General features: G+C 47.8%; 1 protein-coding gene and 1 long non-coding RNA gene across 6 annotated transcripts; both read right to left on the reverse strand.

Annotated features, from left to right (window-relative positions):
• Positions 1–99: 99 nt before the first annotated feature.
• On the reverse strand, positions 100–8,998 carry LOC122163907 (contactin-4-like). Of its 5 annotated transcripts, none has more exons than XM_042825470.1 (10): positions 8,660–8,998; positions 6,630–6,968; positions 5,471–5,740; positions 4,770–4,886; positions 4,138–4,239; positions 3,548–3,670; positions 3,299–3,391; positions 2,968–3,060; positions 2,714–2,771; positions 100–2,162 (listed from the first exon to the last, which is right to left on the reverse strand). In XM_042825470.1, exons 1-10 carry the CDS (start codon positions 8,703–8,705, stop codon positions 2,111–2,113), a joined length of 1,293 nt encoding a protein of 430 aa, XP_042681404.1. In that variant the 5' UTR covers positions 8,706–8,998; the 3' UTR covers positions 100–2,110. The 5 variants fall into 5 exon arrangements, with proteins under 5 accessions (XP_042681404.1, XP_042681406.1, XP_042681405.1 ...); XM_042825472.1 differs by lacking the exon at positions 8,660–8,998 and adding an exon at positions 8,383–8,484; XM_042825471.1 differs by lacking the exon at positions 8,660–8,998 and adding an exon at positions 7,073–7,718.
• Positions 8,999–14,081: 5,083 nt separating this feature from the next.
• On the reverse strand, positions 14,082–16,561 carry LOC122163729. The gene is made up of 3 exons (XR_006170028.1): positions 15,932–16,561; positions 15,243–15,280; positions 14,082–14,654 (listed from the first exon to the last, which is right to left on the reverse strand). It is a non-coding gene; the product is annotated as an uncharacterized LOC122163729 (long non-coding RNA).
• Between the last annotated feature and the right edge of the window lie 6 nt (positions 16,562–16,567).

Raw genomic sequence — 16,567 nt, forward strand, 5'->3', positions numbered from 1 at the left:
GGAGTTAAAGGGTTTTCTTCCTGGATTTTGGATGACAGCCTCTCCAGAGGGTAAGACACTCTCAGTGGAAGGAATTGATGCAAAGACACTTAGCAGCAAAATTTTATTACCTTTAAGAAGGTATTTATTCTCATGGGCAGCACTGGGGAAATATGGGGCAATCCTCCCATCATGCATACCTTACACAAAAGATATTCTGTTTATATACATAACTTCTGTTGTCTAAGCAGAAGTTTTCCCAGGAGCATGTTACATATTCAGTGATCCATTCCAAGCAGGACCCCCTATTTTCTTGGTACCCAGCCTCAGCAGAACTTCCTTATCTCCTTGATTCAGAGACACAGCTCTTTCTGTTACCTAAACAGATTGCAGGGCAGGGGTATCCATCAACAAACATTAGCAAGTTTGACTATGTTGTTATAACTTCTATCATGTTAAAACAGAACACTCTTAGGAGGTGCCTCCCCATTCTCAGTGCTACATCACAATTATCACCCATAGCATGTAAAGGTTACTATGGTGTTGCAGGCAAGCACTACTTGTATTATACAACAATTCAGCAGCTATGCTTGTAAGGATATATTAACAGAATATTTTGTGCTATTACTTCTTCAAATCAATGCTGGCAAAAGGTCTCTTCGAGGTCCCTGCTAGAGATCCTGAAAGCTGCTATGCCTGCTACCTTCTCTGTCCTTCTTGTCAACGTTGCATTGGGCAGGCAACCAGCAGAGCAGCTTAGTCATGGGTAGCAGCACTGCATCCTGCTGGCACTATGTGCCAGGGCTCAGCATCTTCAGCAGTGCCACCACACTGGGATGGGTGGCACCAATGATGATACTGGCATCCAGGGTGGAACTAAGTGGGCTGAGGGACCTCGTGGGGCTCAGCAAAGGGAAATACAAAGAGCTGCCTCTAGGGAGGAACAGTGCCACAGTGAGACACTCTGTGCTGGGACAAGCATCTCCCTCCATGGTCTGATCATTGCATCCCACTGCCTACCTCAGCCTGCTAGAATAAATAACTTTTTTTTTTTTTTTTTTTTTTTTTAAAAGCTTAATGGCATTGCAGAGAAACCAGTCTGCTAAGCAAAGACAAAAAGTCAATAGATAATTTCACGTACCCACAGTATCAGGGCAACAGGAAACCGTGACAGAAGGTGGGCAAATAGACAAACATGGCCTATGCCCCTCAGAGGAGGTACTGCCATCTGTAACCAGTCAGAGTTTGCTGTTGCAGGGAGATTACTTCCCTTACAAAGGGCAGCAAAATCCCATCATGGGTTTGATTTGCGTTTGCTTCCCCTTGGGCCAGCCCCGAGGATCCCACATGCAGAACTGCGAGCACTCAACTACTGCTGCTTGGGGTGAACTGAAGGAGAGGATTTTAAAAGTTGCAGAAAGGAATGAATTCTTAACCCTCACCCCTGAAACAGATCCAGTCTCGTCCAGCAGAGAATGCCCTCCCCACACTGCTGTGGAGGCAGGAAATCCTCTGTGCAAGCAACACTCATATCTTGGCCTACACACCACACCCCGAAACACCTCATCTTTTCCTTCCTGTGCAGAAAAACCCAGCAGAGAGCAGAGGAGCCATTGTCAACAGCCAGTGACAAGCACAGCGCTCCTACAGAGGGATTTGCATTTAAACAAATAGTTTTAAAGCACATGAAGGTCTCCACAGGCATGGATGCTGCCATTTGCACAGGTCTTCAGGAAGTGCACAGGGAGCAAACGTGCAAATCATCCTGATGTCATCTGCATGTGGAGAGGAAGCATCAAGCACGGCCTTGTGTGGCAGCAGGAAAAGGCTGGGGTGGACATGGCTGGTTACCTACACACACTCAGAAACATACACAGCCTCATTAATGTCATAAACTAGCAACGGATACACTTGTAACTTGTTTTAAAGGCATTTCTCTAACTCAGAGCCTGGTTTTAAAGTGGAAAATAAATGGAAAAATGTGCATCAGAAACCCCTAGTTCTGTGTTAAAGAAAAAGACAAAAAATGATTAATTTCATTGCTTTATATCGCCAATATCATAGTCTCAGACCTATGAAACTGAGATCCATTAACATGTTGAGCCAGCCACACAGGAAACATCCCCAGTGTCTAGCAGGTTAAATCAGGATCCTTGCTGATGGGCAGGGACATCTCAAAGGACCTGGAGGGAAGAAATGTCTCACAGTGAGGGTGCTGTGTAATAGAAGTTGTAAGTGCTCCATCACTGAAGGTGCTTAAAGTTAGGTTGGATGTGGCTTTGAGCAACCTGATCTGTTAATAGATGCGTTGGACCAAATGATCCTCAGGGTCCCTCCCAATGCAAACCATTCTGTGATTCCATGTGCTGACCATCTGAGGAGCCACAAGTGCAGCCCTGCCCCATGCCTGAGGCCCAAAACCTTGCACATCTCCAAACCCAGCAAGACCCTACAGACAGCTGTGACGCTCCTTTCTCCAACTCAGGGTCGTTATAGCTGGGGCACAAAGAAGCTGACTAAGGCTGTGCATTGGATTTGGACAGAACGTGGACCCCACCAGAGCATTCCATCACAAACCCGAGGTGAAATCAGGGACAGGGAGGTGAGAGCTGGTCTGCACCTTTCTTGGGGTCTAAACTTTGGAACAAAGCATGTGTTGGCTTCCATATCCCACTCTTTTCACTCCAAGATCATATTTATGAATTTACATGGGAAAAGGGAAAGAAGGCTGTACCTTTCCATGTCTGCACAATTGGAGTCACGTTTCTGCAGCCACCCCTGTGTTGTGTGATCTGTGAAAAAACACATTTATCACTGAAAGCAACCTGAGAGGCACAGCATGGGGCACTGAATTCAGGAGATGGCATCTGGGGCTGGGATAGGGAAGGGATATTGTCACCAGAGAGGTTAGGAGGACTTCTCGGAATGAGGAAAAACAACTTTTGAATAATTCACACTGGGCTCGGGGAAATAAGAGGGGGCACTTACAGCAGAGGAAGATGGCAAGGATCGGCAGGGCCAACACTGCTGCTGTGCTGACCACAAGGGTGGTGACGTCCATGAACGCCGCGCAGCCTTCTTCTGTGGTCAGATAAGGAAAAAGCAGCAGAAAACACAGTCAGAAGGAAAAGACAAGAAAAAAAGCAGTTGGCCACTATGAAAACTTGCTTAAATAGACCTAGGAAAAAAAAAAAAAAAAGAAAAGCAAATCTCTGGGAAAAAAAAAGAAAAAAGAAAACAACAGCAATTAGATGGATTTTTGGAGCAGTCCCAGCTCTGAATGGTAGAGCAGAAGGGCTAAGGCAGACAGCTTCCTCACCATGGCGCCGGTGGATGTTCTTCATGTGGAAGCTGCTTGTCAGCACCACCAGGAGCACCCCTCCTGGAGCAGCGTAGCCCATCGTGCGCTGTGCTGGCCATGGGAAGGACAAGAAAGACATGTCAATGTGGCCTTCCCACAGGTGGACAGGGGCTGCCAGCATTACTTTGTACATGAGTGATGCGTGGCAAAATAAACCCCCTTATCATTTGCTTTTATCTCCATTCTTGCCTTTCTTGAACAGCTCACCTGCTGTGCTTTGGAGCCGGATGAGCTTCGTAGGCTGGAATGTCACTGTGGAGGCCACTAAGAAGGTGATCACGATCACGTACAGAAGGAAAATCTCTGGCAGTATGACAGCAATGGATGGGCCTGGAAGAGAACAGCACAGAGCTGAGCACCACTTTTTCCATTTTCAGGGTTTTGTAAGTCTCCATCATGTCCCTTTCTCATGACTGGACTTTCCAGTCACCTCCCCTCCCCCATTCTCACTACCCCCCCTTCTCCCCCACAACTTGCAGCTCTATTCCTTGGTCATTCTAAGTGCCTTTCTGCAGTTACCCACTGGGAAAAGGCTTTGTGAAAAAGAAGAACAACCATATTAGTAGTATAAGTGAGTGTCTAATTCGTATGGTGGTTTCTCAGCTTGCCAAGGACAACATGTTGAGCCCGAGGGGTCCATATCCTCTATAAAGGGCCCTTCTCCTCTCCAGCCAACACTCAGATGGATGTTCATCTCCCATAAGGTCCCCACTCCAATGATCACTCTTGCATGCTGTATCCTTTGTGAGGGAAAGAATTGGTATCTGCACTGCAACACTCCCTAAAACCCCTCTTACCTTCTTCTCTCATCCAGAGGAGCCCAGCAGTGCCAGCCAGGATGGAGGAGATGCACACCAGCCCACAGGTGTAGGCACTGAGCCACCTCCACAGCTCTCCCCCTAGACATCAGAGCAGAGTGGGGTGACATCTATGTCCCCCCAGGCTGCCCCACACCAGTCCCCAGCCCTCCTTTTGGGTGGGATGCAGCAGTGGGGTGTCCCTGTCCAGGGTATGGTAGGGTTGACCCGTTTAAAAGAAGGGATGGCTATAAAGGGCTCTGCAACCATGGCACAGAGTACATAAAATACTTTATTAAAATGGAGTCTCGGAATGAAAATATTCAGAGATGCTACAATTTTCTATTAATGTGTCTCTCAGTCACCTCAACGCTCTGAGCAAAAATTATGTAAGGATATGCTAGGGTTCAACCTGACCTGAGAACTTAACAAAATGAGTTTTCTCCATTAAAACAAACAAAAAACAACCACCAAGGAGAGTTTACTCTTAAGATAAGCCTCCAGATGAGAAGGGGAGATGTTTAGTCATCAGGAAGGGGGCATGAGTTGGTTACCATCTCTTCCCACAGCATTGCTCCTCACTCAGCACCACTGGAAGACAAAACTGGGTGTTCAGCCCAGTGCAGACTCACTTATTCTTAGCTTTTCAGACTGGCAGACAGGAAAAATTATGCCCCATCCTGAGACAGCAGCAAAGACCAGAGCAACCACTGAAATCCTCAGCACATCCTGCAAGGGAGGGGAGAGACCTGGGAAAAAAAAAAGGAAAACAATCCCTGAAGCTGGGAGCAATGTCACAGTAGGATCAGCATGGAGGGCTCTAGTGGGCCATGGAGTTCCACCATGGGTAGGTTGGATTTCTCACTTTACTAGCTGATGGATTTATTTCTTCTGGAGGCTCTGGTCCATGAAACACCCAGCTGGGATTAAATGTTGCCCACAGGCACTCTGCCCAACACTTTGACCATATCCTGCCCACCACTGCTTTAGCCAAGGGTTGTGATGTTGACCTAGGCTTAGGGACATTCTCTAAGAAGGAATGGGCAAATTCTTCTGCTCATTGCACCAAGATCTGTGGCTTGGCGCCGGCTAGAGGTGGGACGGAAGACTGCAAATTGCTTCCTATCATCCTACAATAGCGAGCTCTGGTTGACAGCACGTGGACATCCTGGGTGGCAAGACCTTGGGAGATGGAGGAAGAATGAAGTAACCAAGGGATATTGGCAACAGGTGGAGCAAAGGAAGAGTGTTGAGTTCTGGAGAACAGCATCTCTCCATGCCCCTCAGGGCAGCCCACGGGAAGCTCATTTTTAGCCACTATTTTAGTGATCACCTGCAACAGTGACGTTCAGGGAGGTCTCCTGCCAACTTATCCCATTGCTGGCATTGCAGGAATAGCAGCCACAGTCCGATTTCTTTACCATCCTCAGTGGCAAAACACTGAGGCTTCCAGAGAGGTGGTAACTTCTGTCCGGGGGAAGCATCTGCCCATCCTTCTTCCAGGTGAAGACGTCTGCCCTGCCCTCTGCTACCTCACACAGTACCTCACCACTTGCCTTGGCCACCAGGCCACTGCTCCAGAGCTGAGGGTGAGACACGGGCTCTGGAAAGGAAACAGAAACACCAGCACTTCTCTCAGACCTGAGCAGGACCGTCCACAGAGGGGATCAGGCTGGTAGTGTTCATTAAAGCATCCTTTAATCTGCAAGGATGTGATTGCAGGTGACTTTTGCTAGAAAGTCTTGCACTGCACAAGGGTGCTGAGCTTTCTGGCATTTATTTGGTACTCCTAGTTAAGTCATTTATTTTATTTTTTTAAATCATACTTGGGTTAACAGAGCACATTTAGTACATGAGGGAAAAAAAAAAGAGGAAAAGGAAAGCAAATTTCTCTGCAGCAGAGATGTTGCAGTAACATCATGGCAGCAGCATTACTAGAAAGAAAATAACCAGAGCAAATTAAGGGAATTGGCAAGAGCAACATCAAGAAGAGACTCATGTGTTATTTAAAGCATGCTTTTATCTCAGCAACAGCATTTTGTCCCTGGAAGTAGCCAACAGCCACAGACAGCATGGTGTGTGAAGGACGATTTTGGTGACTTTTGCATGAAGACCACCCTGCTGGGCTTCACTCCGTTAGTGATGCCAGCTTTCCTTGGAAATGATGCAGCATGGGTGACACCGGCCACAACACTGCCAGCCTCTCCATCTCTTTCTGAGAGCAGAAAAGAAGGGATGGAAGAGACCTTCCAGTATGGGGTCAAGCCCTTTGTCATATCCTGATGCTGAAGAAGCATCACCAGATCTGGTGGTCTCCCAGAGTTCTGGGAAGGTCTCTATCTACAGCTGGTCCAAGCTCCCCATCACTTGCCTGTAAGGCTTGGCTCAAAAATCTCTTCCCCATACCCCTTTGTTAGGCTGATAATCCATATATGTTCAAAATACTGCCTGCATCCATCACCCCACTCCTCTCTCTCATAGCCACCACTTACTGAGGACATCCAGCAAGACTGACAAGCTCTCCCTTTCTGCTTGGTTGACAGTCACTCTGTAGATGCCACTGTCGCTTTCCTGGAGGTCCTCCAGGAGGAGAGATCCATTGGACGCATGCAGATGGGCTCGTGCAATGTATGGCATATGGATGGTCAGGTTGTGCCTCTCATACTGCAGGATGGTGTGGGAAGCAGTGCCATTGAGGTGCTCCCACCATATGGAGTGGATGAGCGTGATGTTAAGCGGCCCTGCAAGCAGCACTGAGGAACCCACCATGGCCACTCTTCTCTGCAGGGCTCTCTCCACTTCTGCAGCCTGTTTCAAAGGCACCAGCATCCCTGGATGATAGAAGAACATGAAGAGAAGACAAGTCTTGGGAATGGTACTCACTGTGCCAAGGACACACAGGTAGAATCTAGACAGCTCGGTCTTCATGTCTTACAACCCATCTCCTTCAGGCAGTGTGATATCCCATCTGGAGCTCATATTGGGTGATGTGAGAATCTGCCTGCAGGGCTGAGGCCTTTTCTACTCTAGTTCTGTGCATAAGGGTTGCTTTCCCTACCAGTCTGTGCCCAGAAGGCACTTTCCAAGCATCTCATTCCCAGTGCCTGATCTAGTTTGGAGCTGAAAGCATCTATTTGCTCCCATCTGAGGAATCATCATGAGAGGGATAGAGCTGCTTCCCCAAAATGCATGTCAGTTTATGGGTTTTTCATGAGGCTCTGAGCACTTCAAGGGGTCACAGCTCCCAGACCAAATGGAATACAATTTTCAGGGAAAGCCAGACAGAAATAACTGCTAAAATCTTGGCTTGTAAAACGGAGTCCTTACAAGCAAACAAATAAAGAAGATGAGTTTAATTAGTTTAGAGGAAGAGGAAATGAGAGGAATGGTATTTGTTTAGCTAGAAATGATAACAGTCGTAAAAGAAAGGTTGTTTTTTAGCCAGGCACAAACCCAATGAATCGCTGCTGGCACTAGCAGCATAACAAACACACCCATGCCTCTGCTGATGGAAGCTCCAGAATTTCTGCTTGAGGCCCTCTTCCCCTAGCAGGACAGCCAGGCTAACCCTGAGCGTCCTGCTGGAGGTGGCCCGAGGTGAGGAGCAGCAGCAGAGACCCAGCAGGCAGTGAAGGCTGTGCTTCCTCCTCTCTCTCCACCATGTCTCAGTTCCTGCCCCAGTGAAAGCTGTTGCTACACATTCATACTGCAAACCCTCCTGAAAACCATCCTTCCTGACTGCAAACTTTTTATTTCCCTTCACAGTTTTGCAACACAGGATAGAAGTCAGCCATAACAAGGCAAACAAAACGAGCCCAGCTGACGGTTTATCCAATTCTCATACTGGTAACCTTTACAAACAGCCATGGGGCTTTATTCTTGTGCCTCCATCATCTAAGACATGTGTACAAGGAGGATAAATGAGTTTATAACAGAAAATCCCCTTGTTATAGAAGAACACTCTTCACACAGCATCATCAACATGAAATAAGAGAAAATACTCCATCACAAACATCTTTTCACAACTGCAATAGCCCAAGCTCATTATGTAGGTGCTCAGCATCCACAAACACTACAACATCTGGACAACTGCATATTTTTTCCCATTTTAAATGCTCAGCCTGAAACCTTTGTCCATTTGCTCTTCAAGCCAGCCAGCACATACACTAAAAATACAGCAAGATTATTCCTATGACTGCAATAAATGTTGTGTTGTCACATATATTGATCTCTGCATCAACCTACCCGCAGAAAACTTTTAGCCTCAGTGCCATTCTCCTGAGCTGGTTCTATCTCCTCTGCCTTTGACTAACAGAACAGACATACTCTTCCCTTACAGGATGAACATTTAGCCCCACTTTAAAAAAAGAAAAAAAAAAAAAAAAACACACACAAAAAACCTGACCCTTTGTAGGCCAGCGATCCCCATGCATAACTGCCTAACTGCTTACACCTGTGCTGGTGTGCCCCCAGGTAAGGATTCAAACTGGAGCCCACGGGGTGGCATCAAACCCCCATTTACCTGCCAGGAGCATCCCCAGCAGCTCCACGGGGTGGTGCAGCAGCATCCGTCGAGAAGAAAAGATTCAAAATCGCTGTATTTAAAAAATACTAATTCCAAGTTAGGTTACTGCTTGCGAGGAGCTGGGTGGCCCTGCTCTGGAGGGCAGTGCTGAGGCTGGGCTCCAGGCTCAGGTCTCCCCGCTGGCCGCTCCTCTCTGCCTTTGCTGCATCCTCTCCTCCTTCCTGGGAGGTTTCTGCCTGCAGCAGCCGCTCCCGCCCCGGCGTTGTGATGTCCATCCCGATCCCGTTCCCGCAGGGAGCAGGGCACCTTGTGCTAAGGAGCCAGGCTGTGCCTCTGCAAGAAATGCAGCAATTGGTGGCCAGGACAGCCCAAGAGGAAGAACCCACTCCACTCCAGGAGGGGTTCCTATTTCCATTCTGAAAGCAATATAAATTCCAGATGAGGTCAGCAGATCCATTTCCATCTCTTTTTTACAGCTCATGCATCTTCCCCCGGAGAGCATCCCTGTTCCCTGAGGTGGTTTCTCACCCCCTAACCTGTTACTCCACCAAGGCAGATGTAGAATAGGATTACCCATGTGCCACAAGCTTTCTGCAAGAGGAATTTCATTTTAAAGGGAGTGTGATCTGAAGGAGCACCTAGGGACCACGTTTAATGGTCAGAGAGATGAGAGGCTTGGGAAGGTTGGAGCTTGGAGCCAGAGCTCCAGAGAAAGGCTTCTTGGCCTGCTGAGCGTGGCTGGCTCCATCTGGCCCCTCTGGGTCATCAAAACCAGAGTGAGATGGATGCTGGGACCAGGCTGCAAAGCCTTAGGAAGTGATGGGTGGATGTTATCAAGCCCAAAGGAAGCACCACCAACATGTTGATGTCTGGCAGTTCCATCACCCCTGTCCATGTTCCATCTGAGCCATAGAAACTCATTTGAAACACCTGACAGCAGCCCTTTTCTGACCCATGTTTGGCTTTCATATTTTACTGCCCTCTTTCCCACTTCTTGGCCCTTTCTTTGTCTCTTTCTAAATAAATACTCCCATGATTACTTTCCCCACATTGTTCCTCATTTTGCTATGCAGCAGCATAGAAGCACCAAGTGGTCTGTGTTGGATGATCCTCTGATCCAACTCTTGCCATGGGCAGGAACATCTCACGACATCAGGTTGCTCAAAACCTGTCCAACCTGACTTTGACCACTTCTATAAAACTTCTCTGGGCAACCTGCTGCAGTGCCTCACCACCCAAATTTAGCATCTGGAGTACATCCACACCTAAATTTAATATTTACAACACCACTACGTAGGCTGTCTTAGCTTTCTCTGATGCTTCTGATAAGGTTACCTCAGCATTCTTAGCCACATGTGAAACCCATGCAACACTTGCAGCCCCATCTCTGAGTTTTGATGCTTCTAACACTATGATTTCTCGCAGCCTGTGATCCCCCCCATATTTTTCCTTTTTTTTTTTTGTTGAAGCACAGGCTGTTCCCACTTGGATCTTTTCACGCCATTTTATTGCCAACAGTGCATTTTCATTTTTAATAAAACTTCTCTATTTTCCTGTGCCTAGCAAACTGCAGGCTCTCTGTTCCTCAGTTCCTCAGTGCAGGGTCACATCACCGGACATTTGCATTCAGTCATAACGCTGCAGCCAGGATGCTCAGGACAGCCACAAAACTAAAAGCAACCAAAACAAGTGTGAAGGTGCTGGTGTTAAATGCAGCAAAATGTGATTTGCCACTGGGAGCAGCACTTCTGTCCCTTCCCTGCAGGCAGTGCTCCCACCATGTCCCCAACATCCATACCCCCCTCTCCACAGAGACATATTTATCAATCAGGATACTCCACCACATTATTCCTTCCACAATTTGTTGGAAGGAAATTTTGAAGTCATATTCTACATTTAATCTTAAATGGATGACATGAAAAATTAGTTAAATCCTTTCATAATCATTTCCAAAGCTTTTCCGGCACTTGTGTTGCACCCTGCACCTTTTGAAGATCAAACAGCAAACACAGCAGCACGAACCTGTAAATATTGGCTGCAAGGAAGAGTTTGCACACACGCTGCTTTGGACCACAGCACCTTCTCGTGGTTACAGAGAGATAGGAGCAGCTGACTATCAGCACATATGTACCCAATGTCACAGCCTGTCCAAAGGCACAGCCTCAGGCCTCACTCTCCCAGCCCCATGTTGCTGTAACCCAGCTCGTCATGAAGGGGCAATCACTGGTCTCTGCTAGAAGTCAGAAGTGTCAGGACAAAGACAAAAATTACGTTTGTTGGTCGATCTCAGCATAGCTCTCGCAGGATGTTTGGAGCACCCTGGCCTTTGCCAGGAAGGTGCTTGGCTGAACGGTTTACCAGAGCTTTTCTAAATTCTCCACACAGTTTTAAAAGAGAGGAAAAAATCAGTACTGCAACTTCTCTACCAGATCAGTTCTGGTGAAGTCCATGACACTTTTTTGCTCTAAGTAAATTGGATGTCCTGGAATGGCAGGGCAGTGGAGGCCTGCAGGCACTTTTTCCAATCCGATGCCTTGCTCACACAAGGTCTCTTAGAGATGGTCACCAGGACCACGTTCTGTTTGGTTTTGAATGTCTTGGCCTGATTCTTCTGCCCCACCAACGTGATACATTCATTTATCCAACCCATGGTTCTCTATGAGGAAGTTTTGGGAGATGGCATGAAGAACCTCGCTAAGGCTGAGGAGAAGCATCATCCACTGCGCTGCTCTCATCTGGCAACCAGCCACTTCAGTGCAGAGCCACGTCAGGTTGGTTCAGTGGGGTTTCTCATCCATAAATCCACTCTGACTCTTGCCAGTAGATTTCTTGCCTGTCATATGTTGGGAAGTGGTTTCCCTCACCTACTCACGATTCAAGGGGAGGCTGACCAGGCTGGAGCTCCCCCTGGTCCTCCTTTGTGAATGCAGGAGTGATGTTTGCCCTCCACCAGCCTTCATGAACCTCTCCCAGTTGCCACAGCCTCACAGAGATCATCCAGAGCAACCTTGCCATGCCATCAGCCTCTTCCTCAGAGCTCATAGGTGGCATCCCATCAGGCTCCATGTGCCTACATGCATCCAGTTGGCTTGGGTGCTCTCTAACCTGCTCCTCTCCAACCAAGAGAGACTGGTCTTACTGGTGAAGACCGAGGTGAAGAAGGCATCAGGTATGTTGGCATTTTCCATGCCCTTTGTCACCAGGTACCCTGCCCCAGTCAGAGCAGGTTGTGCTCAGCAGGAGATGACCTTCAGCCACATGGGATGGGTCAAAACATGGAAGACATAGGACAAGCAGCAGGGCTGCTGAGAGGAACAGTGCACTACGTGAGTCTTTAAAATCAAAGGCTGCAAATATCCGGCAGAGGAAGCTACTCTGAGACGCAGCCAGCAGTGTCTGAGGGGGGGCCTGTGAGCCCCAAGCCATTAGCAGCCACAAGAAAGCCACACTGACCTTTAAGAGCTACAAAGGGCAGGCAGAGAAGGGGCCAGAGACACAAAGCCCTGTGAAGAAGTTGCTCAGAGGAGGAAATGGAAAGGCAGAGGCAGCCGATGAGGCTGCAGCACAAGTCAGAGGCCACGACATGGCGGAGGTGGGGACAAAATGTCACTGGTAGAACATGAAGCAAGAGGGGAGCAGAACGTCAGGGCGGGGGGAGGGAAGAAGGCAGGAACTGGGCAGCAGACAAACCTTATGGAGAAACTGCGGCCAACCATTCCTCCTTTCTCTTGTAGTTTGTGCTGTACTGCTTTCTGCAGTTTGCTCTGTGTTTTGCACATAGCGTGGGATGCAAGAGGAACCATGGGTTGCCGCGGGGAATCCATGATGTGGCTGTGATAGGACTAGATGATCCTAGGGGTCTTTTCCAATCTTTATGATTCTATGATTCCATGGCTCCCCACACCTCCCTGCTGAATGAAGACCTGCTTTCCTGTCCCCTGGGCCACTCTTGCAGTCTACCAAATAAGTGTAGTTTCAACCACACCATGTTACAAGCACAGCTATCACACTTGTGTATGACCCGGCATGGAGAGCAGGGCTTGGCAAGCCTCATTAGCACAAAACTGCAGAGAACTGGTCTCAGTGTTGCACCTTGCCACCAGCAACAGACAGCAGCCACTCTGCAGAAAGTCTTTCCACTGTTTGCTAATATATGTTCTCATGCCAAGGGAGAAGCTGCATTACCTTGCCCAAATCTTAGTGTCACATCTCAGCAGCCTGTAGCATGTTCCTACAAAAAGCATTTGAGCTGAGATCAGCTCGTTATGTGCTGGGTGCCACAGTCAGGTCAATTTCTGATCTTGAAAAATCCCATGGAAGGATGGGCATTTCTGCTCACTGTGCATCAGCTGAGCATGGACTTGGACCTCTTACAAGCTCTCCCTGCTGCCACCCTACAAGATCCTAGTCCCACAGGGAGGATTTAATGCCTCCTGCCCTGCAGATCCTCTTAACAGATGACATTTCAGGAGCTGGGCTCTCCAAAGATGTCTTCTCCAAGAAGCTGCTCTGGGAGATGTAAGGCTCACAGTGATGCAGCTGAGTTTTTAGTGAATGCTAGTTGTTACAAATTTAGATCTATGGATTAATTTTGCTTTAGTATTGAGGTTATTTTGTTGCTTAGTAGGCACCTGTGAGACTTTCCTGAAGGGCTCGCAGCTGCAGAAGAGCAGGGCTGTGCACTCAGCAGTTTTTGCTCTCCCTGGATGGTGTTTCCAAACCTTTCAGAAGCTAGACAGGGACAACTGCAGCTGTGCTTAAGAACAAACAGTAAGGCAGTGACCACAAGTGCCTCAAAACTGACACCCACAATTCCTGTGCGCTTATTTGCTGCTGCTTCACTTTTTTGGTTCTTTCTTGTTCCCTGATGCTTGAGGTCTTATGATAACCACTGCAAAGGCACTGTTCACCTAAGGCAGCTTTTCAGCATTTGTGGTTTTATCATCACAAAGCACTTCTGTTTTCAGAAGAAAAACTGCCGTAATGAACATCAGCAGGGTTTCACAAGGGTAGAACAGCCCTGTACTTCAGCTGGTGCCAGTAGAGGGGCTTTGACCACCACTACCATTGTCATCCCTCTTGAACATGATCCCAGACCACACAGGAGCACCCAAATGGGAGGGAGGCTGCAGTAGAGGCTTCTGTGCTGTCTCCAAGCCTGGTTGTGGTTGGGAGATGCCTAGCACTCTTACCCGCTCCTAATGTCCATTTATTACTGATGGGGCCCCAAGTTTCAGTATATTATCTAGTTTTTCATTAAACCCAAAGAGGAACAAAATTATCTGTGCTCTCATTGCATTTTGCAGACACCCTAAAATGCTACTGCTGTGGGACCCCAAGGTTGAGCAAAGTTTATTTCAGAAATGGTCTGTTCAGGTATTACTTGGCATACTCATAAAAACAAGGACACCAGGTCCAAAGAGCTTTGTACATTCTTTTAATACGACAAGCAATTGGTAAGGGACCCCGGGATGCACGACTGAAATACATTCAGTGCTCTCCATTACCCCTCAAATTAAGGCATGTCTCTGGAAGCGAGCTTCTCATGGGTGAACTGTTGTTTTGCTTTTGCTTTAGGCACCTTTCTCTTGTGTTCAGAGTCTCTGTGATCTCCGGAAATCTCAAGAGGAAACTAAAAGCAGATCATTCCTCAAATTCAAGAGAAACTGCAGTTTGAGGCAAACTAATGCATTTCCATAATCTGTTGCTCCAAGCACTTAAACAACACTCCATGGGCAGGAGGGGACTCACCAAAGGTCTGATCACAAGGGACGGAGTGGCAACAGCATCACCTTGGCTCTGCTGCACATCTATCTCCTGCAAAGTTCGGAGCCGAAGCAGAGGGCAGTTGAGGGAAGTTTACGGATGTGTAGAGAGTCTCTGGTAATGCTCTTGGTTTTGTCTCTTCAAAGTCTTCTCCAACTGTGGCATAAATTGTTGCCACGTCCCTTACCACGGTGTTTTCCATGTGGATATCCTCTGTGTTTGAGGCCTGGAGAAGTACAGAAAAAACACCAAAGGTGCTGGAATTAGCAGGGATCCAGAGCTGCTGACCCCCATGCAGCAAGGATTATTTTAGCCAAGGACCTTTCAGACAAAGCCAGTTCCTACATGAAACACGGCCTGCAGAGCAGCTGGGGCTGTCCTGCTCTCATGTTTCCTATTTGTTTCCTTTGATTCTTCCTCTGGGTTTTATTTCTCTCCCTGCATGAGATGAGTCCCTAGATGGCCCACATGGACCCCAAACACATTCTGAACATAAATTCACAAGGCTGGCAATCAGGGAAGAAATACTGTCTCCATATTTCTCTGCATGTAACCGTCCTTGCTCGATGCTGCTGTTGGTTAAAGCTGTCCTCAAGCTTCTCAGGTCCCTAAAAACAGCTCCTCTGGGCTCTGGGAAGGGGGCAAAGGGGAACTGTGCAGCTGGGGGAAGGGCAGGCACTTCACAACTTACTCCTACAGCACTGAATTAACTTCCTAATTTTATATTCAGCAACCTATTCCTGCAGCTCAGTGCATCATACTGAAGCCGGCAGTTAGCATTTACCCAAGGAGCTTTCAGAAGATTTTCCTGTACCTGCTGCTGTGTAACGGTTCTCATCTTCCGCAATGCACCTGAGAAAAAGAGAGTTTTAGTACCTGAGAGACACACAGATGTGTTGTGCCCTCCCTCTCCCCAAGCCCTGGGAACCCAGAGGTGCACTGTTGGCACTTTCACCAGGGGCTGACATGGATTTTGTCGTCAGGATGGAGATTTCTGTGGCTATTTTACCCAAGTACAAGTGAAATCTACCACTTAGAAAATAATGCATTTCCTTCCATCCTCAGGGGTAATGGTGTTGATGGAAGCTGCGGAGACCTGCATCTTGCAGGTTTATTTTCAAGTGGACACATCCCAGGATGTTCTCCCCAGCTGGAGTTTTAAGGTGTCTACAACAAAATAATCACAGCCATGCTCAGAGGCTGCATTTCTGAGTCCATCAATTGTACCTCTTCTATGGATTAGATGTGATGCTGTATCTCAGTTCTGGTATCAGCACTAAAACATCCAAGTTCTGCAGAAAGCCACCCCAACTGCCCTGTGCCGTGCTTCTGCTTCATTAAGCTGCATCACAAACTTGGAACCTTTTACGAATGGCAGGAGGGGCACATCTAAGGAGCTCTTAGGGAAGGAATACTTTGGTATCCTTCCACTGCCTTTATCCCCTAGGAACATGCCCAGAGGTGCAGCCTCAAAGGGAGAAATGCAGGAGCAGATCCACCTACCTCGCCGCCATATGCGGAGGAGCAGGAACAGCAGAAAGGGGCCGATAAGGGAGCAAACTCCAATTGTGTAGTAATGGGAGTAGTCTTGGGCCTTGGTGCCTGGTATTCGGAAGACAACAGCTGCTGTGAGTGCTTCCTAAAGGAATGCAGGGGTGGCAGATACCACAGAAGAGATTATTTCCCTTGCTTTGTAAATAGGGTGGCACCAAAGTGGAAGGAGAATATTTGGCATATGTTTCACAGCCTCTGTGGTGACTGATTAATCTGTAAGCATCCTATTAAACCCAGCAAATAATGGATTTCCCCAGGCACAGGACTCAGACCCAGTGCTTCATTTCCTGAGCCCATCTCTCCCTTCTGCAGCCTTTCATTCCACACAAACACAAGACAACAAGCTGCATGTACAAGAAACTCTCATACTTCTAATTTAGCACGCAGAGCGGAACAGGGTGGGTTTCCTCCTACAAAAGAGCAGCACAACCAGCATCAGTTGTGATACCCCTGGAAATTCTCCCTTTGCTGCCGTAGTTCATCCCCAAAGAAAGAGGGACCAAATTCCAGCCTGTGCCTGATGGTCCTGTGTCCAGGACACTGCTGGAGGAGTCTGTCCAGGCACATGGGCACTTACCTTTGTCA

The sequence above is a fragment of the Centrocercus urophasianus genome, unplaced genomic scaffold (genome assembly GCF_019232065.1).
Source record: "Centrocercus urophasianus isolate 14NV4802_14NV808 unplaced genomic scaffold, USGS_Curo_1.0 seq_24, whole genome shotgun sequence".
Taxonomy (NCBI): domain Eukaryota; kingdom Metazoa; phylum Chordata; class Aves; order Galliformes; family Phasianidae; genus Centrocercus; species Centrocercus urophasianus.